The sequence below is a fragment of the Lethenteron reissneri genome, chromosome 24 (genome assembly GCF_015708825.2).
Source record: "Lethenteron reissneri isolate LAM-NWPU_2019-01 chromosome 24, ASM1570882v1, whole genome shotgun sequence".
Taxonomy (NCBI): domain Eukaryota; kingdom Metazoa; phylum Chordata; class Hyperoartia; order Petromyzontiformes; family Petromyzontidae; genus Lethenteron; species Lethenteron reissneri.
In genome coordinates, this window is record NC_083802.1 from 11,656,755 (window position 1) to 11,684,131 (window position 27,377).

Below are 27,377 nucleotides of genomic sequence, written 5' to 3' on the forward strand. Positions count from 1 at the left end.
TCTTTATGCGGTGTTGTTACACCTGTTCTAAAACGGTTGTAAATACAGCCTGGGCAACGTCAACACCTCACAATCCGTGCTGCAAGGTAACCGCCAGTGCAAAGAGTGCAAACCTACCAACTTTGGGTCACAAATTCCGCACAGATTTTTTTAAACGGCTTTCAAGACAAATGTGTTTTGCCACACTTTGTAATGGGGTTTGCCCGTACCTGCAGAGCCTCATAAAACACAGGCTCCAGCCTGCGTCTTGCTTCTCAAGCAAATCCTCATGTGTATTCGGTGTTTTACACACACACACAAATACATCATTTTCAATACTTTATTGCAATCATTTTTTCTGATGGTTCTAAGCCCGTGCCTGCTGTTTTGTGTTTGTTTTATTAGACTCCTGAGTCCCTTAGCAGAATTATAGCTTTTGCTGTGATATTTGTCTGATATTTCTTTCACATGGCCTGGATCAACTTGATGAAACCCAGGTCGCCCTTGCAAAAAAGGCAATTTTTCGTGTGTCTCAATGGGGTTAATTTCATCTCCAGGTCATGTTAAGGATACAGCAACAACTTTGTTTCATCGTTCAATTAGCCATCTTCACGTGTGTTTTAAATATCTCAAACATCAATTCACTCCTTGCCCCTATTTTATACAGTGACTCAAAACTTTATTTACACGTGGTATAGAGTACGGTCAAGTGGAGGATGTTGCCACAGTGGACTGGCAGATCGATTCGATCTCCCGGCAATGCAGTTGGAACAATGAGGCTCATTTATTAAATCCCCTCGCATCTGTCCACCCAGAAGTAAAAATGTAAGTTTGTATGTTGAACTTCTTTCGCAACGTATGTAGCTAACCGGACATGCGTGGGAAGGGCAACAAATGAAACACAACAAGCACTTCTCCAGAAATGACTTTTCAATTTATATTTAAATGTGCATAGCTCCAGTGACTTCACAATGTCGGAAGGGAGAGCGTTCCAGATGGCCGCAGACGCGCATCTGAAAAGTTGCACGATTGCAGTGACCGGCTTTGTTTGATGGTTAGCCAAAAGCTACTGTTGCGAGGATGACGGGAGTTTGCGTGATGGTTCATGCTCCTTGACGAGTGCACCAGTTATTCAGTCGGCAGGTTTGCGTGTGCGGCGGGGTGACGTACGGGTACCCCCACCTCTTCCGAGACATCTGGCCAGCATGGACGAATAGGCCAAATACCCTCTGGAGGGGCTTCTCTAGAACTCCCTCTAGCGGAGGTCTACCGGCAAAAGCATGGGCAAGCAATAACATGTATCTGCTACATGATGACATATACAGTTCGGCTGCAGTATGCGTGTCGCGATGATATGTATCGTGTACTGCGCATTGAAACATACAGAGGTGATTGGGGCCTTTGTTGATGATTTTTACGTGTCGGCTTCCATATGGCATGGTGATGATCGTTTCCTCCGCTGGATAAAAAAAAACACAGATTAAGGAAGTGAAATATTGACAAATGTAATGATACAGATATAATACAACATGGTATATTGTTATTACGTGACCAATGTCATTGGAATACAATAAGAAATACATGTTTATTGCATAAACATTTGGAAGAAATTACATTTTTCAGTTATTTTTGGTATACACAAAAACAGAGGAGCCCTAGTTAAGAGTAAGAATATAATCATTTCCTGTAAACATTTCAACCATGCGCCTTCATCTTTACTCTGACAAGCATTTATGTCTTTACAATCAGACCAGATAGTAATGGCTTATCATCCAAGACAATGGCTAACCTAGGGCTTGATTTTGTTTCCTTGCAAGATGGTTGAGCCAAGAGTAAATGGTTATTGCACGAGTGAGCTGTTTGTGATCGCGAAACATACGTTTGTCAGAAGAAGACAGCTGAGGCCTCGTCTGTCCTCTCACGAGGCGGCACGTGGTGCCATTGCCGCCGCAGACTCCGCAATTGTCATCCTTGGCTTGGCTGCCCAGCTGGTGGTCACACCCCACGTGCTGCCAGGGGACGGGCAAGACACGGGGGGGTCATTCAATGCAAAGGGCCCGTGCACAGCAACTGTTCAGCGGTTTGCAGACTCAAGCCGCAGCCACCCCACGCGTAACTCCCACTGGCCGTGTTTTTTTTGGGTGGGGGGGGGGGACACTGTGTGTAAAAGCATATACAAGCAAGCACTCTGTTTCGTGTGTCTCCACGTAGAAATACGTTACAGTTGAGCTCATCGGCGTATCTCGCTTTCCAGACCAATATAATCCAGCAGCGTTTATGTAAGTGAGCAAGCTCTGGGACTGATTTCGACATCCCTAGGTCTCATCAGTTCAGCCAGTCTTGTTAAACAAGTGCTGCTTGATCATTTTGTTCTGGAAAGCCAATCGACCGTTGATAGACTAAACATTTGTTATACGTGTATGTGGAGACAGAACTGAGTTATGCTTATATGCACACTTTTTCTAAGATTATTTTTTCGCACGAGTTAAGTTTTCAGCGGAGAGCTTTCCACAAGCGTGCTTGAGTTAGAGGCCAAATAACGAATTATGGAAGCACAAAATTCTCAGAAAAACATCTACTGTTGGCCCATATTGTTGTGATATTTTACTAACTCTACCATGTGGTAGGAAAATATGTCAAGTCGTGATGATGTTATACACATGTAAGATGAAACAAAATTGAGGTCAGAATTCACTTTAATTTTAATTCAAAAAAATCTAGCATTTTTTTGCATTTCATTCTGCGAAATGTTGAAGTTAAAAGCAATTCCATTTTCTTTTTTGTGCCTGCAATATAAATGAAAAAGAAAGGAAGGATCCAATAAAAATGTAACACCCTTCAGCACAGATTTAGTGCACTTCAGCATCAAAGTTGACTGCCAGACTTGACAATGGCAAAATGGGGTAAGACAAGACTGCAAGGCCTTGGAAATGCAAGCGTCAAATTCGATGATCCCAATGACACAATCAGACCTACCAAAAAAGCGTGGCGGCTGCAAAATATGAAAGGCCAATTGCATCGCGGCCAGTTTGAACACGAGTCATCACATCACCGGTGACCAGCATTGACAGCGCTGATGAATATTGTGAATAGAATTGCGAGCAATGCACGACTGTTGAGCGAAGTGTCCTTCAAACAACTACACAAAAGAAGAGTGTTAAGTGGTCTGTACCTCCCCAGACTTCTATTGATTAACTGCCACTCCGCGGACAAACTGCCACAATGGCCAAACAAATTTCTCACAATTTAGCATCGTGGAGCCAATCTCTTTCAGACTTTAATAACCTCACGTGTGCGCGTGTGCCATAAGTGCTTTTTTTTGTTTTGTTTACAACTGCTAATGCTATAAATTAGCCAAATGCACAACGTTCCCGAGATATTGAGGGATTCGGCGGAAACGTAGCGAAGGCGAGAGAAATTGCGCAACCAAGCAGACAAATAATGATGGTGCAATAGTCATTTAGGCTTTGGGCTGGACAAGCCGCTGGAAGGGATGATAGCCTGGTGGTCGAATCTAACGTTGGAGTCCATAATAGAGGTTTTTTGGGTTAGATCGCGTAAAAATACATAAATGCGTCGTCAAAACCCGCCACCAACACAGCCAACTGTCACCCATAACTAGTTGTGGATGATATTGGTCGCGAAAACCGACGTGTTAAACTAAAGTTGGAGTGGCAGATAAAGTATGGCTCCCATGGAGATGGAGTGATGGAATTGGTGAGAGATGGCTTTCTGCATTGCAGGACCCACGACAGATGGGAATAGCTTGGGGAGACCTTTATCCAGAAGTGGATTGATTATTGCGAATTATTATAGTTAAGTAAAGTAGACATTCCTACATATTGCAGGCAGTGCTTAAAACTCAAAATGGTCTACATCTTGTCGACAGCGATTACCATCAGAATGCGCACGAAGACATGCCTTAACAAGACACAGATTTGGACGGGGAGCTGGTGGCACATTCTGTTTTCTTATAATCCAGTACCATCTTGTCACAGTGTAAGATTTCTATATTTTAATTCAGCCCGCTGTCTAAAAAAAAGCAAAAAAAACTACCACTGTACTAACTCTTCCAGAAAGAAACCCTCCCCCCACTGATGTAAGGTCTCTCTGGAGCTTTGTGATATCACGCAATAATCTTTAGGGACTTAATTTCACAGCCACAGACATGAGGATCGTCATTTTGTGGCATCCGCCTGTGGCCTGGAGCATTCCAGAGTCTTCGACCTGAACATGGCGTTTTTTTAACCTCATTTCACCTCCCCCGCCCCCCCCATCAGACAGTAGACGCCAGACGATAGACTGCCGGGGGAGCATTCTGGGGACAAATGTACTACACGCTTTTAAGGTGGTGTGTTTTCTTTCTCTCTGAATGACGTGGGGGTTGGGCAGTTTTAATACTCAGGCGGCTGTCTCTCTCTCTCTCTCCGTCTGTCCGTGCAAGAGGCATTAGGGCTCTTTCTCTGACCCAAAAAGTGTTTATGCACGTGAGGTTACTGTACAAGTCGTGCATGGAGCAGACGGAATGCGTCCCCGCTGCTGCAACTGCCCTGGCGGTCACCTCCAATTCCGTTTATTGAACATCACATTTCTGAAGTGGCCAAAATGATTTGTCAACGTCTCGTGGAATTACATGCCGCGTGGAGCTGCCACAGATTTCATTTATTTTGAAGGTCCATTTCAACCAAAGCGATACAATTCGAAAAACGGCACCGCGATCGCGAGCGCAATTTGAGGACACGCCATCGCAGGCTTAGAACAACATCCCTCAGAGGAAAACACTTCAGTGGGAAACTATTTTCTCAACGCTGTTTACAATTCTGATAAAGATATAACAAGCGCGTGCAATGTGCGCGTACATTAATGCCCTGGGGCAAAGAAAACATTTACACGTTGGGGTCTGGGATATGCAATACGGTATTCTCTTCCAACAATCACATATCTGCCTCACCGAAGGATATATATATACAGTACCTGCAATAGCACCCAGCGGGGTGTGGGTGGAAGCCGCCCACTTGGGGAGCATAAGTTCATTTTGCTGGCAAAGAGCTCTTTTGATTCTGAATAATCCCACCACATTGCACAATATTCTTTTGAAATATCTCGAGGTTGGTACACCCTCTTTTAACGCCAGCCACCCAAATCCGCACATGTGAATTCCAGCCAACTAAACTCTCGTAGATCAACCGCAATTCCTTACGAAAGATAAAATCCTCTTGAGGAATATGAAGAGTGGACCGTGTATTTTGTTCTTGGGAATGTGCCATCCTATGTAACGTGGATTACCAGCAAAGAATAGAATACATTAAGATTTTATATGTCGAATGAGATGGGGAAAACGTGTCTGTGTTCTACGATGACAGCAGTGAGGCACGCGTACGCATGTTTATGCGATAATAAATTCACACGTACAATCCATGTGAGGATTACGCACTGAAACGCAGAATGCTGATGAGAATGTGACATTTCAACATGAGTTATTGGGCTATTCTGTTGACTTAAAAATAGACAGGGTAATATTTAATGCACTATTGTATGAAATAGAGCTTGGACAATGAGTTAATTATGCTGATTTATTAAGTCAACATAATTGACTACTTTTTTGTGGTCGATTACTCGGACTCCTTTAACAATGGCAGCTGCTTTCATATCCTGCCTCTTGAAAGCAGGAAACCTCGTTCTGAGGCGCGGACGAGCGTGATGACGGCTGACGCCGCCGATGATGTTGCCAACCTCCGCACGTCGCCTTCCGCTGTTTCACTCCCCGTGTCGGTGAGCTGAAGATACTGAAGAAGCTCCCCGCATGTGGAGCGCAATGTCGGACACCATCGTGCCCGAAGAGATAAAAAAAAACTCACCGCGGAACCGTACGGCAACAACCGCCAAAAGCCAACGCGGCGGCAGAGGACAACCGCACAAAGAATGCTGCAGACTCACACGGAGCGCACGACGATCCGGCAAACAAAGCGGGACGGGCAAACCCGGCAAAGGCAGGAAGCGTGCGTGAGCGCGCCAGGAGACACTCCCTCACCTGGCACACCCCGCTGATGCACATGTCGAGCGAGCCGGGGCGGCACCGGGTGCCGTCGAGCACCTTGGGCGCCAGCTCCACGACCAGCAGGGGCGAGCCCCGCGCGGCACACGTCAGGGCGCACTGGCCGCCCGGGGTCGCCGCCGGCGGCCACCCACTCGTGGGAGCGGCCCTGGTAGCGCACGTCGTTGTGAGCCGAGCACTGCTGGGCACGGAAGTCCCCGGATTCCGCGGGGCAATCCTGGGAGGGGATTTTTGCGCGCGCCCACCCCCCGCACGGCAAAACGTGAACACCTCTCCGGTTTCTTCTTTGGCGCGGCCGATGTGGACGCAGAGCAACGGCTAACAATTTTGGCATTCGGGCGGTCAAGCCAGACGTGGGGAGCAGCGGAGTGGTATCGCCGTGATGTCTCCTTCGTGCTTGTGGATCGGGGCATTGCGTCGTCTATTCTGGATGACCGCATTCGCACACTGGAGGGTTTTTAATTTTCCATTTGTGCAACAGTGACCGGTGACTTATCAAAGGGTCATACTCCTTTGTTGATCCTGGAGAGGTGATTGACTCAGTCAACCCTCGAGCAGGATTTTAAATGCTGACCTTTTGATTGTGATTTGAGCACTCTGCCACCCCATGTAATATTAAAATATAAATCATTGTATTCTGCCCAACATTGTACCTTTAAAGGCCTAATTGCAGCCACTACCCGATTAGCCTCTCCATGCCAAACCCTGTCCCACATCTGTACAGCCACGACAGTTCTGCTGCAATCGAACGGTGCCACAAAGCAGAGCTTGAAAGGGCACCATTTGAGGCGTGAGCGGACAACATCGAGACGTAATGTCCCCACACCTTACGCAAATCCGAAACACATCCACGTTCTTGAAAACTCACGTTGTTGCTGCACGACTTGTATCTTATATTCCGTCCTTCGCAATTTCTGCAATGCGGTGAAAGATGAAAAAAATTTATGAAACTGTAAAACCGTGGAAAGCGTGGAATAAGAATAATGACAAATGCAACTGCGTCTCGGACACCAAATGAAGGTATGGGCATGCGACTTTTGACATCTTCATCAGCCTCGCTCTGGAGTGCACATTCCTGCTTTGCGCGATCGAAGGACACTTAATTGTGATAGCCTCTGACAAAACACCCCTCCTTCGTGCGCTTCGTAACGTTGCTTCGTGTTTACTTGTACAAAAGAGTCCCTGGCATCGGAAGCGTGAAGTTCTCACAATAAAACGAGCCTCTCCCGTGGTATGTGTGCCTGGTGAGAAATTCTTAAGTCTGAAATGTACAGTTTTCGAGAGAGGAAAAAAAAACATCAGGAGGAACTGCAATAGAATGTTCCCTGAGACCAGCTTGCATTCTTGGGCTTATCACTTAAGTGACAGCTTTTCATATCGATGGACGTCAAACCTTACCCTGCTTGCACGCACGTTGCGTGACACATTATTAAGCCCGCTATGCCAAATATCGGTGCAGGAATGCAACAACTAATGTGCAGAAAATGTAGCTAATGTGCACACGCGCTCTGTAACTGACTTAAGAGCATGTTCGGTTCATTCAACATTCGTGTTGTGTTTAAAGTTATGTAATACCAGTATGTGCTGGTTAAAAAAAAAATGTCCTCGTGTGATTTTTATCGTTCCAACGCAGCAAATCATAGAGATAAAATAACGTATGCACTGTATGCTAGACTCCCGAAGGAAAAAAAAAAGCTGCAGTGGCAACAACTACCGTGAACAAAAATTTGGGTTTCATAACAGAATATCGACAAGATGAGCGCAGCAAGCGTGATTTAACAAAGTAGCGAGTCGAGCCAGGTTGCATAATTTCTCCCGCTACCTCTTGGGAATTTTCGATGAAGTTACCTAAGTTTGGCTGCTGGAGCCTTGTAATGTTTACAAGTGAATCGTAAATATTGTAAGACATCGTTTCGTGTGACTACAGGCAGTGTGCATTGACCCCAGAGTCCATACATGCAATGCCTGTAAAGGTACTGACCCCGCTGCATTATCTCGAACAAAGTAATCTTAATAGTAGCATTCGCATGCAGCACTAGATGCTCTATCGCACACACCACGATTACGAAACCTGTAGATTCGCATTTTTTTTACGGAACAATGGATAAATAATAATTTAATAGTTGTAATTAATTGATGAACTACACGTGCTAACGAATTGCATTTATTGAAGCAACAACGAGAGGGCAGGGACTTCCATGTGATATAACATTACATGTGTGGGGATAAGGAAGATGGAAACATGGCTGTGTATGAGTTCGGACCGAATATATATTCGCATCTGTCTGCAAGACAAACAAAAAAAAGTCACGGCATATGTGCTCGCACTGCATTAAATATGTGTATCCGCTTGTCTGTGCATTTACGCTTGTCTGTGCACGTCCACTTTTACGCGTGTCTCTATGTATGTATCTATGCTGAACTTCTTTCGCACCACATGCAGCCAACTGTGCTCATCAGAGGTGCGTGGGAAGGACAACAAACGAAACGCAACGAGCAGTTCTGGGGAAATTCGTTTTAAATTTAGATTCAGAATTGCACAGCTCCAGTGACTTCCTAATATAGGAAGGAAGAGCATTCCACATGGCCGCACAAGCGCAACTGAAAGCGCGCGATGCAGTGACCGTCTTTGTTAAATCGCTCGCCAAAAGCCACTGTGAGGACGCCTGGAGTTTGCGTGATGGTTTATGCTCCTTGATGAGATCAGCGTGGTATTGTGGTTCATTTGTGGCAAGCACTTTGTGTGTAATGAGTGCGACCTTGTAACGCTGCGTCCGTTCAGCAACCGGAAACCAATGTAGCAAGGCGAGCAACGGACGGACACGGTCGCATCTTGCAGTGCAAGTGTCGACTTTGTGTGTGCGTGCGTGCGTGTCCACCCGTACGTGAGTGTCCCCTCACGTGTGCTTGCGTGCGTGCGTGTCCCCTTGTGAAGAGAGAGCGGTGTTGGCCAGAGTCTCACCCTTTATCGAGGCAGCGCCGCAGAGAATACGAGGCTCCTCCACCACAGGTGCGGGAGCACTCGCTCCACGCTCCCCACGCATCCCAAGCAGAATTGCGCTCTTCTGACGACGTGGGGTGGATCTGCCAAAAGTCACGAAGGAAAATAAAGAGGAAAGAGAGAGATGGGGTTATTGAAATATTTATGTTTCTCTTTTCCGTACACGTTTACATTCACACCAATAAACATCAACAACACCGCGCCCACACGTTACGCACCGTCGTTTTTGACACCTGCACGGTATTGGCATATCGAGCCAAAATATGATATTACTTCATTTATTCAGAAATAATTTATCATCGATAATTGAGCTGAGGGAGTCGGGCGAGCAGAGTTAAATTGATTAGCTAACTGATTCAGCATTTGGTGCAATGCTTAGCACACTGGACTCATAACCCAGATATGGCAGTTTGAACTCCTGGCACGGCAGTTGATATAAATGTGCAGGTTTCTTACACCCCTCTGCCTCTGCCCACCCATCAACCGACGGTGGGGTAAAGTGTGGGTACACCCACCTCGTCTGAGAGGCCTGGCCCATGTGGAAGAGTAAAGCCAAAATGACACCCTCCGAAGGGCAGCCTCCCCTCGTGGAGGTTCTTCCGCGAGGCAGCTGCACGAGCAAGGAATTGCAGGGCGGCACCGTTACCGTTTTTTTTATCGTTGAAAACAGCGTGATCACCCTCACGTGTAAGGGTGGCTGCAACATTCCGGTGGTGTCAGGATCAAATGGGTCATACATTGTGAACAAGGACCCTGGAGAGGAAACCAGACTTGACCCGCGTCAGGGGATTCTCTTGTGCCAAAAATTTGTCACGTGCGTAAATGTGCACCGCGGTTACGGATAAACGATATTTCTCGTGGCTAACGCAATTTGGAAAGCAGCCAACGTTTTCTCGGAAAGGCAGTCACATCGTCAAAACCTCGACCTGTAGACCATTTTTTTCCTACCTTGCAACAACACTGTCAGGTCAAAAAATAATGCGAGAGAAATTTAATTTTAGACATTCATTCCGTGATATTTGTTTTTTGTAACGTGCACCATTTTCTCCATTACCGTATTTTTCAGAATCTTTAAGACATTTCCTCCCTCCCATCCACCCCCCATAGTTTTATCGGAATCTACAAGACTCCCCACGCCCATATAGTTTTAGAGTAACAGTTTGTGGTGCAATCTTACTCTCCATTAGGTGTGCCTCGTGTGGCTAGCTTTGCATAACTTTATTTACAGTGGGTAACAGGTTTGCGATGCATCTGATTTTCTGAAGTGTCTTATAATCCACAGAAACTCGTAAGAGCCATTGTTGTTGGGGTATAAAAAACGGATAAAAACAATTAATTTATTGTTTCATTGTCAAGTAACCAAACAATGATGCTCATTTCAAATTGAAGCATCACATAAATGCAAGCTCATGAGCCAGTTTACCAGTTAGAATGCAAATTGCGTGCACACAATCTTGAAATTCAGTCAAATCGTATTTCATTAACTAAACCCCTTTTCTGTTCATAATTATAATCATGAATAGAGATGAATATATCTAAAGCTGAACAAATTGGTTTTATTTGCCTATGTTTTCTATATATACGTCTAAAAATATTTGCACATAAACCTTCAAGTGGAAGCTTTTAAGCGAAAGCACATTTTTTACCTGTTGCGTAACTGTAAAACTGATCTCATTATAAAAAGGAGCGATTGTGGGAATCCATAAGCGGCTTAATCGTTAGGGTTACTGTATGCTAATCAGGAGAACCAGACGAGAGCAAACAGCAAGACATGCCTTCCCTGATCTACATCCAAGATATATTACACACGAAGGTGTTTAGATTTAATTTCAGTGAGCACTTCAGGGCAAGATTAATGTTCATATTCTTGGAATGCAAGAGTAAACTGCATTCGTTATGGATGTAAAAAGATATTTCAGAAACAACCTTTTCCGTTGAAAATCTTTTTTTTATCAGCAATGCGCCAAGACTGCATTTGAAATACATATCTTTGGATTGTAACAAACATGACAATGATTACAATGTTACGTTTATAACAATGTTTATAACAAACATAACAACTTGACGTGTTTTCCCCAACTACCATAACGCTCCGCGAGTTTAAATAGTTTTATACGATTATCTAAAGAGCAAGGTGATGTGACTTTATTGTTTTCGGGTTATTGATGTCTAACGTTTCACTCTCCGCGTGATGGAAGCTTCTTCAGGAACTTAATTGTGAATCCCGATGATGCTCCCAGCAGCACACGGAGCGAAGCGGCAGGCATTGGAGAGCGTCAACAAAATACATCTTTCACAAACGAACCCTAAACCAAGTTATTTAACTGTCAGGGAATCTCAAGATCCAGTGCCATCGTCGCTATGTGGGTCTACTCAAGCCAAACACAACTCGCGGATTTTAAAAAAAAGTCTACTCCTTGTTCAAACACGAGTACACCGCAGCCTTTCCACGTTAAACCCACATTTGAAGTTCATGTTTAACGCAGTATATTGTTTTATCTAATTTGTAAAAAAAAAAGGATTGGTGGAGAATGTTCAAACCAGTTCTGGAGTAAAACATGAACTACATGTTGATAGAATAAATGTAATAAGTGCCAGTTTTCAAACCAACAAAATGTAATCGTTAGCCGATTTCCTGCATTGAAAGAGGAATTACTTGATCATGCATGCGATGCTTTCATTGAGAGGGTTTGCGCCGGGGGGGGGCGGTGGAGAGGAAAGAGGAGCACTGTCGACTTGACACCATTCATGCGCAAAATGCTCCGCGTTCCCTATGGAGACAACACCGCCTGGCAAAGACTCCGTTTGCTCACAATTAGAGCGTATGTGAACAAGGCCATTAAATATTTCGCCCCCACATTCTCTGGCAATGTGGCGTCTAAAGACAAATATCCCGCCCTCACCGCCGTGTACCCATGCAGTCGATTTGGCAAGTACCGTGAGCCAGCGCCGATGAAGACGACCGGCATGGTTACACGGTGGGGTATTGCGCCCAGCACCACGCCCGGCCGCCGTTTTTTCCCCAATGCCCATCACAACCAAGTGCTCATTTGGGGAGGCCCACAAAAAAAACACCGCTTTAGATATTGTTGGTTCTTTCGGTAAAGTCACGTGGAAGGGAAATAATACAATAATAAAAATAAAACATAATAAAATAATTTTCACGACGTTTCGGCCACAACGCAAGCAGCCGTCCTCAGGTGAAGAAACAGAGCCGTCGGAAAGACAGCGTCCTATTAGGAAAGACAGCGTCCTAATGTTGTCTTTCCTAATGTTGTCTTTCCGACAGCTCTGTTTCTTCACCTGTGGACGGCTGCTTGCGTTGTGGCCGAAACATCGTGAGAATTTTATTCTATTATGTTTTGATTTTTATTATTTTATTTTTTCCCTTCTACGTGACTTTACCAAAAAAACCAACAATATGAATCCCTGCAGTCACGAAAGCTTTAAATCGAAATTTAACCGCTTTAGATATTTGCAACCGATTTTGGTCGTGACTGCGACTCCAATGCGCTCTGCTCCATAATTCTCGAGCAGAGAAAACTGGCATTGATAGCTGGCAATGGTATTACATCACATAAAAGAACCATATTTTAGGTACAATATGTGTTTTTTGTACACTTATGGCAGCTCTACCGCAATGATTCAGTGCCAGAAATATTTGGCAGAGTTGCTAGCCATGTGTGAAAGATTCCACTTTTCTAACTCACTTCATTTTTTTTTAAGTAACATCAAACCAAGATCACATGGACTTGGAGTTTTTTTTTAAGATAAGACAAAAAGGGAAATCAATTTCCACGAGTGGCAGCCAGATGGAAGAAAATGGAAGAAAAGAAAATCAAGAACAGGTTGAAGCTACTTTCCATAATTGGATGGAAAAATACTTCGTGGAATTCACATTTTATATATATTTTTTTCAAACACCGATACCATATGTGAGAGAGAAACACACGCATTTCTACAATGGTAAATATTCTCAACAGAGTACATTAATTGTATTCTTAAGATAAGCATGTACTACATGAGAGAAAAACATACAACGTTTAAAATGTTAACGCCACATGCTTCCTTGAGTTTTGGGGATGATCGTACAGCGCCGACAGAAATAACTATATTTTAAAAAAATTCTACAGTATCGATTTAAAGCTTTCGTGACTGCAGGGATTCATCTTCTTGGTTCTTTTGGTAAAGTCACGTAGAAGGGAAATAATAAAATAATAAAAATAAAACATAATAAAATAATTCTCACGACGTTTCGGCCACAACGCAAGCTTTCAGACGCTGTCTTTCCGACAGACCTGTTCTTCACCTGAAGACGGCTGCTTGCGTTGTGGCCGAAACGTCGTGAGAATTATTTTATTATGTTTTATTTTTATTATTTTATGATTTCCCTTCTACGTGACTTTACCGAAAGAACCAAGAAGAATTCTACAGTAGTTAAAATTGCCACAAGAAGGGTAAAATCATGTCTTTTTTTTACCTATTCCATACCTACCAAGCCAGTAACTCACATCCCTTAGTTTTCCACGACAAACAAAACGTGGTATCAATTTAGGTGTCAGTCTGAAGTCAGTGACCTTAACATTGTACAGGCCTAATAACAGTATTTTTCTAGATACAGCAAGCTGGGGGAAATTCATGTTTGCTCGTGAGTTAGCTGCATGGTATTACCTTCTTATTCACGAGGCATACATCTCGGAGATGTTCGTGAATATCATATTTCACGAATAATGATATTGGCCTAAGAAAACCCCATCTTTTTAATGATTTGCCTTACATAAATACGTAAATAATAAATCTCATCACTTTCTCTCTCATCACTGTATCTCATCACATTATCTCTCTTCACTTTATCCCATCACTCTCGTGCATCACATTCTCTCACATCCCTTTATCTCATCACTTGATCTCTCATCACTTTATCTTTCATCACATTATCTCATCGCTTTATCTCATCACTTCATTTCTTTCTTCTCTCTCTCTCTCTTGATGCAGTCGGGTAGAGTTCCAGGCGCAATTTGTGGATGGACAAAATCGCGGATAAAGAGTTGCGTGAATAACGAGGGAATACTTTTGAGCAACCTTCCACTCCACCCGCATAGCTTACGTTGCATAAGCACATTCCCATCCACTCGAATGTCGAGTGGGTGATTTCCTCGTACAGTTTGTTAGTTCTTGGCCATCCCAAATCAAAACAAGGGATTTGCCTAGTTTATCCACGAATGCTCCTGGATCACAAAGAGCATAGTTAAAACATTTATAAAAATAAAGGATAACACATCCATTAACTACAAGCATCTGAGACCGCCATCATCATTTCGACGGGCAGCTGATAATAGTAGTAGGATTAACCTTACACGGCCATCATCCAGCCGTGGAATGACCATGACGGATAATGTTGATGCTTTACATAAGCATGCATGTGACCACACTAAATAGTGTAACGTAGAATTGTGCAAGAAATGGACTGTAGTATTCACTTACAAAATTTATAGTTTAAAGGTGACTAAAAGGATGAGGAAAGCACGCAATAGAATATAAACTGGCCAAACATCTCAAAACAGGACCATCTTGACAAAATATTGAGACTCAGTGAAGCTTTCCTGGAAAAATAACGGACTTTAAAAGTCCTTTATTTTTGAAAGATGTAAGAAATAAACCGGCATTACAATTGTTACGTTGGTTTGAAATTAAATGTTAACTTGATCAAATATTTTTCTTTTGAGTATTATTACACTTGTTTTACCCAGGAAAGCCTCACTGAGACTCAACACTTTTTTTCAGGAGGGTCCTGCCAAGTGTTCAGAGGAAGCTGCCGTGTGACTATGGGTAATCCCAATAGAGTAAATATGTCGGTAACTTTTGCAGCATTTGGATGTTTAGCTATGGGAGGAAACTGGAGAACCCAAAGGAAACCCGTGCGAAACACAGAAATATACACCCGAGTTGGGAGTCGAACCCAGGCCCTTCTTGCTTTGAGTGTTACAACTGCGCAGCCCTGCCGTCCCCACATACCAAAAACATCGGCAGTATGCGATCTGGAAAATAGACAAACTTGACAAAAAATAATGAACCGGCAAAACCAAGGGGGGGGGGGGGTGCTGTACGGACATTAAGGCTGCCCCCCCCCCACACACATTTTCTATATCTGCAATGTCATTAAAAATTAAATTTACTGCATTAGTCTCACTCTAAGGTGTTCAGTTATAAAGTCAGATCGCTAAACTTGCAGTCCACAGACTCCTCAAAGAAACCGATTCGGTTTCACGTTGCACACGTTTTAGTACGAGGCTTGCAACCTCTCCTGTTTTATCCCAGGATATCCTCTTGCTGAGGTAAGCTGCTGCTGCTGCTGTGTCCTGGGAAATCTGTAAGTCTTCCCGGCACATTAAAATTCCCGGTTTTTGTCGATTACGTAATTACACACCACTCAAGACAATGCACCTACACGAACGTCTTGCCTCCCGCAGTGTTGTGAGATGTTCTTATTCCCCTGATATGTCCCAGCATTTTTGTTCCTAAAAGGTGGAAAACCCAAATTTAGTAACACACGTGGTAATGTCATTGGCCTGTTTTTTTTGCCTGGGTATGCAAAGTTCTTTATATATATACACCTATACATGTAAAATAGACAACATGTAAAAATACTTAAGTAACAACATTCTGAAATATTTTATCCAATCATTTGCCTGCAGCATATATATATCCACTTTTCAGAATTAAAGGCCACAAAAGAACACTTCCATTTGTTGCAATTGAATTCAGTGCATTTACAAGATGCCTGCAGCGGTACTTATTTGATAAGACCAATGTCGACTTTATCTGTACAAAGAAATGTATTTTCCTTTTTTTTTGGCTGTTCCTAGAATTCATACAATTCAGAGCAAATCCCTGAGGCTCAAAGTGCTCACATAACACACATACAGGAGGGGGGGGACACGCCGTGGAAGATAAAATGCAACAGCAATAACATGAATTTAACGTTAAAAGACATTGCATCTCTCTCCCGTAGCAGACACGACAACGCAATAGCATCGTGCACTTTGTGCAAGGAGCAGTGTGCCTAAGTATGTAGCTCAATGCGTTATCGACCCAGCGACCCAAGTTTGATTACCGACCACAGCTAACATTAGCGGTGAATAACATTTGAACCGATGGGTGGGACAACTCTTTTACCAAGCTGCACTGACCAACAAAGTGAATTATGATTTTTTTTTTAACCCCATGACCATCACGCTGTTGGAAGGCATTCGTCCAGCATTGGATTTGACAAAGGGCCGTGCGTTGCACTTCAGAGTGCGCATAATGCACGGCGAGTGTAAATCCCGGCATGTGTGTGCACCGCAGCAGCATGTATGAAGACATACACACAGTGTGCACTGTATGTAGGTGGCGGTTGAATAACTTTGTGTCTCAACAGTTCACATCTCACCTCTGGCCAGTGCTGCTGCAATGCATTATGAAAGTGTGCCTTGTACGGCAAAAGTAGACGTTAAAGACCCTGTGGCATCATTTAAAAATAAAAAATAAGGCCGTTTTGTGAAGTGTTGTGGCCCAAATTATAAAATTGCTTGGCAATTACTGCACTAAAATTACAGAAAATTAAAAACAGTTCCTTCCTTGTATGCTTGCCAGAGTCGTAATCCTGCGCTTAGCTAAGAGGATTCCAGCGAAATCTGTGCAATGCGACATTTCGCCGTGTACTGTAGTATATGTGCACATAACACTGTATCGGTATAAACAAGGACACCAACAATGAGTCGATGGGCGGCAGGTCGTTGTGTGGTGGGGTGGAGTGTGTGTGTATTCCCTCCCGTGGAAGAGTAGGCCGAAATCCTCTATTAGAGGGGCTCTCTGGAGCTGCCCCGAATGGAGACCCTTCCTCCAGCAGAGGCATGAGCTGGTAATTGCAGGGCTGCACCTTCACCTTCACCCATAGTATTCTTAAACTGTAAAGTTTGCAGAGGCCTGTATAATAGGAAGATTGTCCACAAATTACGTTTATATGGAGTGCCAGTGTATATTACTTCATTTACTTATCTATAAAATAAAATAATTCATTAAAGACCATGATGAAGAATGCATTAGTGGAGTACTTTCGCCCACATCTTTACAAATTGGCTAGATCGCTCTGTCTGGCTTGCCACGTTTGTTTCTGTTAATGCCAGAAATAAAATTGAAGCAATGAATGCTACGTTATGTTTTTAATGTTGTGTTTTTTATATCTTTGTTTACACTTTGTAAAACCGTTAACTTGGTTATGGTAAATGTAAAAGATAAAAAAAACGTGACTCGATAAGAATTTAGAATGGGGGGCTTGATCTTTCAGCAAGGCGGGGGGGGGGGGGGCTCTGGACCCCTCCAGCCCCCACCCCGTACACGAAGGGGCTTCTTAGTGTCGGGGGTAAAAAAAATCGTCATAGCTAATAATATTCCACCGAAAGACCAAAAGATTCCTCCCGTATAAATGAATATTCTGATTCTGATAGTCTGATATGTCACGTATATTTTCTGTTGAAAATTTATAAAATAGCACATTGTATTGGTGAGGCACACAAAGGCAACGCGTCTCCTTGTTGTAACATCTCTGTCGGTGGGCTTGGGCCCAGTGGTGGTCATTCCTAAATCTTACAGTAAGTGGGTAAGCAATAGCCTCTCCACAAGACTTCCTGCAAGATAGGCTTCCACCAGGATTTGAACTCATTTTACCACACGTGCCAACTGGCCAGATAATTTCAAAGTTTAATTCTATGATAAATTAAGCATTATATGTATATACAGTAAAACGTTGGATTGCGAGCATAATTCGTTCCGGAAACGTGTTTGTAATCCAAAGCACTCGTATATCAAAGCACTCGTATATCGGTTGGGATCACGTGACGCTCGGCAGACAAAGCGTATACACGTACTACTCGTATTGCAAGACCTCGCTCGTTTATCAAATTAATATTTACTTAAAAAAATTGCTCGTCTTGCAAAACACTCGCAGACCAAGTTACTCGCAATCCAAGGTTTTACTGTATATCCTTATTTGTTTGCATCTTGTTTCTTTTGTGCAGTAACAATGGGGATGATGCAATGGAGTAATGGGACAGCACATTGGAATTGCGATCCAGAGGGTCGCCAGTTTGGTTTCCTGGCATGGAAACTGAAGCAATAGTGCAAGTTTCTAAAATCACCCCCCCCCCCCCCCCACATTCTGTTCAATGCAGCAGTATAAACAAGTACAGCACATAATAGAGGTTTTTGGGTTAGATCGCGTAAATATATAAATGTGTCGTTAAACCCACCACCACCCAACACAGCCAACTAGTAAGGGTTGTCACGTAAACAGAACGTGCCAATTCGTCACGAGTACAGCACACCGGTGTGTTGGAAAGCCAAGCCACGACATTTACAAATGTTGTCGGGTGATGGCGGGTTTTAACGACACATTTATATATTTACACGATATAACCCAAAAACCTCTATTATGGATTATATTGGTCACGAAGGCCTACGTCTTCTTGGTTCTTTCGGTAAAGTCACGTAGAAGGGAAATAATAAAATAATAAAAATAAAACATAATAAAATAATTCTCACGACGTTTCGGCCACAACGCTGTCTCTCCGACAGACCTGGTCTTCACCTGAGGACGGCTGCTTGCGTTGTGGCCGAAACGTCGTGAGAATTATTTTACTATGTTTAATTTTCATAATTGTATTATTTCCCTTCTACGTGACTTTACCGAAAGAACCAAGAAGATGAATCCCTGCAGTCACGAAAGCTTTAAATCGAAATTTGAAGACCTACGTGTTAAAGTACACCACATTTAGTAGATCGGCAGGTCACGTTTGGTGGGGGGGTGGGGGGGAAGTGTGGGTACTCTAACGTCTTTCAAGACATCTGACCAGCGTGATGGGGTAGACCAACAGATCTCTGATAGGCGGCTCTCTAGAGCTTCCTCTAGTGGAGGCCCTCCTGCCAGCAGTGGTGTGAGCGAGACATTGCAGAGCTGCACATCTCCCTTGGCAGGGCACACCAATTCTCACGTTGCATCGAGCGTTACAAGTAGCAATGCCGAGAGATGCCCCGTGACAGGTCGCATAAAACACCGTTCAGCGACACAGCTTTAAGCAACAAGCCAAGGGAACATTCCACTTAAGGTGTTTCTTTTCACGCGACCCGGCCAGAAGTGCAGGTTGCATGAAGGCCATTGTTTAATTCGTGCGATTGAATCTCTTTGTGGAAAGGTCTGAAATTTTTTCACCCAAGCTCGAGGGGTCAGCGACGCGAGAAGGTGGAGGGGGTCAGCCCGCGTGTCTGAATCAGATTCTAAAGCCTCTGTAGGTTGTTCAGCTTTGAGCTTGTAAAGGATACCACAGAAAGTACTGCTTAAACATGCGTCACACTCGGCTGAAAATGAAAGCTGCATGCGCACGCCATGTTTTTATGTGAAGCGAAAAATAATTCGACGTTACACGATAACTTCGCATGTTCGGAATGGATTTGCGCAATAGATTAAACATCTGCTCAGCGTCTCTGATCTTCGAAGACTGTTTTTAGCTTGGGCAAAACTCTGAAAGTAATGAATTAAAAAAAACGAAATCCAACAGTACAGCAAATTACGACCAGCATGCGAGCTGAGAGCAATGTATAAACAGTGTGTGCAAACTGCTTCCAAAGGCAGACTTATTTTTACGCGAAAAACAGCGTCACTCAGCATCCCCACTGGTATTTTTGTAGTGCGTGACATGTGGCCCTTATCTAATCAAGTCACCATCCTATCATTTATACAACCTTAGGAGCCCAACAATAAAAATAAACTGCGGCACGCCCAGACAAAAATGTATCCTCTCTTTCTTCACATTCCAAGGCCGCACATGCACATGCACACACACGCGGCTCATTACGGCCAAGAAAAACAGATCACAAATAAGTGGCCCACTTTGGACGAGAGCATAGACCCTTTTTAGAACTGGTTTGGACAACCGAACGAGCGACTTCAGAATCAGAATCTTGATTTTTCCCGGGGAAATCTGATGAGCTATGAAGCTCTTTCGCCACAGATGGTCAGCATTGCAAAGAACACTGCGGATTTTCTCGGCACGTCCTAATTTGTGTTCCCATTAAACGAAGCGCGTCTTATTGACGCATTAATACACTGTGTGTGTATTTACACATTCAAAATTGCTGCCTTGTAGATCAGTTAACCCCCCGCACCCCCGCCAGTTTGGAAACTGTCAACATAATGTTTGACGTGTAGTGTAAAAGCATTAAAGAACACGGGAAAAACCAGTTTTTTTCATCTTTGGCACATGCGTCAGCAAGATAGACAAATACACAGCAATGCATACTGTTGTGCACAACGAAGTAAACAGATCATTCTGCTAAGGTAAAACTGTCAACGTCTGCCGAAACGATGCATGGGGAGCCAGCTGCCTTTTCAAAATGTGTAAAAAAAAATGTGCCCATCGTAATTCACGTATCCAAATTTCTCAGCGGATTTCCAACTCAATCAAAGCTGTGTCAATCATTCGTCAGTACAAATGCCTTTCAGCAATCGGCTTTGCGTGACACCACGAGACCTGCAGCTCAGAGAGGCCCAAACGCAGCACTGCTCATGGGGCTGTCATCATTTTGCCACCTTTGACGTAGAAGCTGAACAGTTCATATTCTGCTGCGTACGAGTTTCTGGATGCAGATTATGCATTTTCCCTGTTCTTTTCTTGTTTTGTTAGCACAAAATAAAGGTGGTTATTTTATATTTGTAAAATAGTTTATTTGTTTGTAAAATATGGCTTGTTTTCTAGTCACGCAGCGTTCTGAATGCACTATTATTGTCATGAACTAAGTAGCACTGTATATGAAACACATCATTGATTGGAAACATCATGTGCGAAGGGAGCGGTATGGTGCAATGTTCAAACAAGTGGCTTATCACGTGGAAATGTATTGCAGCCAAATACTCTCAGCGCATGTTTCTAAATGTGGAATGAAAAACCGGAGGACCCAGGATAAAAATCCACACCACCACGGGGAGACCATGCAAACTCAAATATACAGGTGTCAGGATCGGGATCGAACCCACGACCTCCTGCGTACGAAGTGAAAAAGATAATGCCTCACCACCCTGACGACTTTACAATGGTTTACTATGTGGTCCATAACTGAAAGGCATGCAGAGCCCTTAATGCAGCAGTGGATTGCTAAATGGCTGCAAGTTGTTATATAATGTATTTTATACTATTTGGTAGTCAGCCAAAATTTCTAAGTGCCAGTTTTCTTTGGCTCCCGCTCCATTTTAAGCGTATACTGTTAAAGAACCCAAATCTGTCAAGCATTATGCTTTTGTAAAAATAAAATATAGATTGATAACAGAAACAAACCAATATAGTTGTATGAATAACATTGATTTGTTATTTTTCACATGTATATATTACAATTGTGCTGCTGACATTACAGAACGAGCAGAATAAAAATCCATTTGGAACTCTTAAAGCTAGCAGGGCACCTCTCCGTTACGGGAGGACAGCCATGGGAAATGAACGTCGCAGAACTACCTCTTAAGATCTGTTTTACCAGTGGCAAAATATAGTAGTAGGTTTTTACCCTTTTAAACTGGTACAAAACTGACACCTTTATTCAAGGCATCATGTACCAGTTTAAAAGGGTAAAAACCTACTACTATACCTCTGAAGACTTCATTTAACCGCACGAGCTCAACGTCAAAAGGTCACCGTGGGCAAGGCCGTTGATGCCACCGTCCCTCATGGCCAACGCTCTCCCACCCTCTGCCAAATCCCGCAGCAGCCGCACGGTCACCGCGCGCCCTTACAAAATCTTCCCTCGCAGTATTCCAACGTCTGGTCTTAGGTCTTCCCCTCGGTCGCCGCTCTCACGGTGACTATGCCAATCCCTGTCTCTGTAACTGACTCTCCCCTCCCTCGTCCTGCACGCGGTCCCACCCACGCTCGGGGCACATATTTTACGCGTTCTGAAGAGTGTGTGTTCTTTGCGTGTCAATATAACACCAATTTTTTTCTCATAGCTAGAATTTGCCAAATTAGGTTAAACACCAAGCAAAGTATGATGGGTTGTTTTTGGACGATCGTTGGTCGGCCAGGCTGAGACTGTCAACTTGTTAGATGTGTGAACTCGTTTTAATCATGGGTAATTGCCTGGATTCAAACCAACGAACTCAGCAGCGGCAGCTCAGTGCCCTGACCCCTCAGCCACATGGCCACATTCCATTGATATGTTATTGATATGTTATTGAATTGAAAGGCAGACAGTGCAATTCGATATTATGATGATGACTATTATTATTTTCCATATTTAACAGGTTCAATAATGACATCTCAGGATCATAGCAGGTGGTTGCAGCTTGGAGAGGCCTTCATCTAACAGTGGTTTGACCATAGCTGATAATGATGATAAACAGCTATAAATAATACGATATATCACATTTGCAATCGGATATATTTCATTGCGTTTGTTGCACGCCGTACTGTTCATCCTAATAGAAAAATATGTCACTTTCAGAGTTGCGGTTACCACAAGCCCATAACAAAGCCAAAGTGTAGAATGTAACAACTCTACGGAACCTCTGGATGAGACAGATTTCTAATTAACCATGAGAAGGCTTCATTTACATGTCTAGATGAGCACACAGAGGCCTTGAATCGCACAGCCAACATCAACAGGGAGAGAAAAACACAGGCTGTCACCGCCCAGTGATTTTTCCAAGAGCTGCCAAGAAACTGCAAAATTCGAGGCTGTGTGATGCACAAACAAGCACGCCGGCTCCGTACACGTTTAGTCGAAGTTGAGCGGTGGAAACTTCTAGTTGAACATAATGATGCGTCGGTATGAAAAAATAAATTCTCAGCGTTCTAGTAAACAGATAAATCGGAATTACAAGTACGGCGGTGAGTACCTTTGAAGCTAAACTTGTAAACGTTAACATTTAGGCACTTAAAAAAAATCCGTGTACAGGGACATTAGGCGAGCAAGTCACCATGATTAAGAGTAGCGTATTCAACATTTTCCTTGGGGCAGTTTTCCTAGAGAATGCACAGCTCCCCTATAAATAGAGGGGGCTGTGTCTCGGCGCACAAGAGAGAGCAGAAGGGGTTCCAAGTCCTGCATTGCGACTGCACAAAGTGGAACAACACAGCGCTGTGAACAAAATAGCCCGAGCCTACACGTCCGATTATATAGCAGAGCTGACATGAATGGACATAGGCAGGAATTCATTTGGACTGCGTGCGTGGACCAGAGACCGGCCGCGGACACCCACTCCGATCGCTCTGCGGGCCCCCCATTCCAATCCCAGATCAACCTCAAGGTCACACCCATCGTCTTCAAGATCCCCCGTTGCATTCACTCCCTGCCTAACTCTCTCTCCTCATATCACTCGACTCCCATCCACTTTCCGGCGAAGCCTCCCCCCCCCCCCACCCATGAAGAGGTCACTTATGCTTCTCTCCTGTCCCACAGGTCTGCCCCCTGTTCAAGCCCAAGCTGAACGCCTTCCTTGCATCCTCTACCTATGACCCACTCTCTCCAAGGGCTAAATTAACGCAAGGGGCTTCAGGGACCACGGCCCAGGGCCTTGGATATTTAGAGAACCTCAAATTGTATATATATGTACATATCCTGTTTTGTAATTATTGAAACACAATAACGAAGCACTATTATACAGCCAAAATAGAATTTAGTCATTTAAGCCATGGCATATTGGCGGCAATATAAATATGGTGCCAAAATAAAAAATATGTTTTCTTTGCGTTTATTTTTACTTTGAATTAGCTTTACAATCACATTTTAAAACTATTACTGTAAAAAACTAAGGCGAGTAAGAACGGAGTGATTGGCATTAGGTATGGGCGGTGCTGGAAAGAACCGAATGTACAAAAAGGAACCCCCCCCACCCGTCCAAATCTACAACATCCCCAAGCCCTCATCAAACTTAATCCAGCGCTGCCACTATGCACAAAACATGCCCACTCCTTCTGGACAGCGTCTTGAGATGCGGTCGCGGTTTATACGTGCCGTAAATCCACGCCGCGGTGTACCTGCTGCGTCCTTACCTGCTCCCCCTCGTTCCTGTAGGTGAGGAGCGGTTCCCCGACACTCTCATCCACCAGGGGCTCCTTACGGCTCAGGGAGAACTCTGGCAGGAACACGGCGCTCCTGCCCTGCTCTCCACGCACCTGCAGAGACAACCGCACAGTGACGCACGTCTGGTGATGAACATCGCGCTCCGTGTTCAAGAACTTTGTCCGTAACTGGCAAACGTTCTCGCACGCAATTGTTGCGATGCACATTACAGTGCTGTTATGTCCTGGATAACCGTGTCACCCCCCCCCACACACCTATTGACCATCGAGCATCAACCAGCATGGTCAAGTATGCTAGATGCGCTGGATAGAAAGCTCTCCGATGTGTTTTCGGGTGATACCGCAAGCTTTTTGGCGCAATGTTCGACGTCTTCATCCACGTCCTTAGGAGGCGCTTCGGTTACCGAATTCAGTTGCTGCGGAAGCGCCCGGCATTTTTCAGCACACACGTCGGACATTGTGCTGACCAGCACGTGGAACAAGCCGTACCCTCACGACCAACGAGACAGGTGGGAGACCTTCGACCAGCAGTAGATTGGTGTGTGGCTGTAAATTATCACAACAATTGCACTGTTCACACAAGGCATTTGACGATCTGACGATTCATCGATTATAATACATTTTTCGAACTCAAAATGCAAGGATTTAACTGTGCACGTATGGGCATGATTAACGCCATATGCAAAGCATGATGTTACACATAGTCTAGTGGAGTTGACAAAACTGTGCAAACGAGACTAAAGAGAAAACAATCTAAACAAGACGCATGAGACTACAAATAAACAAAAACAAAAATAATTCCCATTGCTGAACGAACTTGTTACCCCAAATCCTGATAATTCCTCGAGTTTCTGCCAGGTGAAGCGTTACCTTACACACGTGTGCAGCATTTGCACAGCAATCATTCTGGTCAAATAATTATACTGTATTGTGAATAAAAACAGTTTGAGTATCAATAAACTCCCATTGCAAGACCAATCTTTAATTATTATAATATTTAAATCATCACCTTCCAATGCATTTACGGAAATCCAAAGAGGTAACAAAAAAAATGTGTTCAATCCCCACGACAATTCAGCCCATCCCCACTTTCACGGTGGGCTTTTCGCACACGCACAAAGCAGCGTGGAGAAACGTGATCATTAAATCAATCATCTAATGGAACGCCTTTGTGCAGCTCTGCTCAAGGACCCCTGTCTGGGCACGGGGAAACATAATGACCGGCATAAAAGCCACTCAGAGCTCAGCGGGCGGGAAGGATTGGGGAGGGAAGTGTGGAATGATGCGCTGTGTGGGCAGGAATGTTCAACTTGGGACATTAATCGCAAGCTCGTTACGAGGAGAGCATTCGCGATCGTCTGTTTGGGAGATGGACGCCGCGTTTTATTGATACTTCAGAAAACATCATTATTATTATTTCTAGATTTGAAGCTTTCGTGACTGCAAGGATTCATATTCTTAGGTTTTTTCGGTAAAGTCACGTAGGTAAAAAAATTAAAATTAATAAAAGTAAAATAAAAAATAAAATAAAAATCACGACGTTTCGGAGGCAGCACAAGCTTCCGTCTTCAGGTGGAACAGTCACAGCACGATAGCTGTGTTGTGTTAATTATGATTCACTTGATACAGCTATCGTGCTGTGACTGTTCCACCTAAAGACGGAAGCTTGTGTTGCCTCCGAAACGTCGTGATTTTTATTTTATTTTTATTTTACTTTTATTAATTTTAATTTTTTACCTACGTGACTTTACCGAAAAAACCTAAGAATATTATTATTATTGAGGGAAGTCATGCTGGCGTGTGGTTTGGCATCAGCGTATGTGCCGATCGCAGAAGCTCTCTGGTTATGCCCTTCGCAGTGGTGGTGCTAGCCCATCGCTTGGGGCACCCCAAGGAGGAATTCTCTTTTTTTGGGGGTTGCCACCCTTTCAATTGCTAAATTCCGAGGTGAGACGACATGGGATGAGACGGACGACAGACGTAGATGTGGTGAGATAAGCGAACTGTAGACACAGATAGAGGTGTAGTGGCATGTGAGAAGGGAGACGCAGATGGGACTCAAATGCAGTGAAATGAGAGATGCAGACGCGAGATATGGATGTGCAGTAGTGATAATGTGAGAAATGTAGACACAAATAGAGGGGGAGTTGGGTGAGTGAAGAGAGAAGCGGACAAGGTAGAGATGAGATATGAATTGGCGGTTATAATAATTACTGTGTTATGTTAATTATGATTTACTTGTTAGCCATTTAGTTTAACACGTAGGTTTTCGCGACCAATATCATCCATAATGTCATTTTTTTGGTTAGATCTCGTAAATATATAAATGTGTCATTAAACCCGCCACCACCCGACACGGCCAATTTGTAAGGTTTGCCACGTCAATAGAACATGGCAATTCGCTACTAGTACAGCACACAGGTATGTTGGATAGCAAATCCACAACATTTACAATCTGAGTACGACGTTTCACCAGTAATTACAACCAGCTTCATCAGGCCACAGCCAGATTCGTGGAGATATCCTCCTGTTTCGTTCCTTAAACCGTTTAGTTTAATGAATTCAGGGGCCCCTTTTACTACTTGGGGCCCCAAGCCTTTGCTTAGTTGGCTTATTCCGAGCGCCAGTCACTATGTATCCATTTACAAGAAAAGCAATGTAATGATTCGTAAATGCATTTTGAATGCCAGTAATGTTTTACAGCCCTCTTTTTTCATTGCACTGATAGACGAAAGCCTCCCAACGGGCAGTTGGGGGAGCTTGTTTCATCATACTTCACCAGGGAGGGCCTCGGAACTGGTGCGGATGTCACTCACTACTGATATAAGCCATGACTGGGAACTGACCTTAGGTTGCAGGGTTCATAGTGCATTTTCATTATTGTACCCTAAATAGTGCTGGGGTGGAGTGGTGGTGCAGTGGTTATCAGGCTGCGCTCTGAACCTCGTGACCCATGGCTAACAGCAGGGCCGAGTGTTATCTCAACTGATCCTGGAAAAACCCCTTCGGCAGCCCACACTAACCAGTGTGGTCAAATATGGTCAGACCACCCTCACGTTGGGAGGCCTTCATCCAGCGGTGGAATGAGCAGAGGAAGGAAGATTATGACTTGTATGGTACTCATATCTCGTGCTGTCTAGGATATGTTTTTTGTCATCTGTAACTTCATACGTAGATATTCATAAGAATGTCCCCATTGTGCGAGTGTGAGCATAAATATAGTAAACTACTCAAGCAG

The 27,377-nt window shown here is 43.9% G+C and overlaps 1 protein-coding gene across 1 annotated transcript in view; it reads right to left on the minus strand.

The window, feature by feature from the left end:
* The window catches only part of LOC133346593 (ADAMTS-like protein 1), a 100,848-nt gene that overhangs the window by 61,953 nt on the left and 11,518 nt on the right, over positions 1-27,377 (minus strand). The window contains 7 exon segments of the mRNA XM_061558261.1: positions 1,364-1,438; positions 1,859-1,988; positions 6,011-6,133; positions 6,135-6,251; positions 6,903-6,948; positions 8,997-9,118; positions 24,110-24,232. Of these exon segments, the coding sequence (XP_061414245.1) occupies positions 1,364-1,438; positions 1,859-1,988; positions 6,011-6,133; positions 6,135-6,251; positions 6,903-6,948; positions 8,997-9,118; positions 24,110-24,232 (736 nt within the window).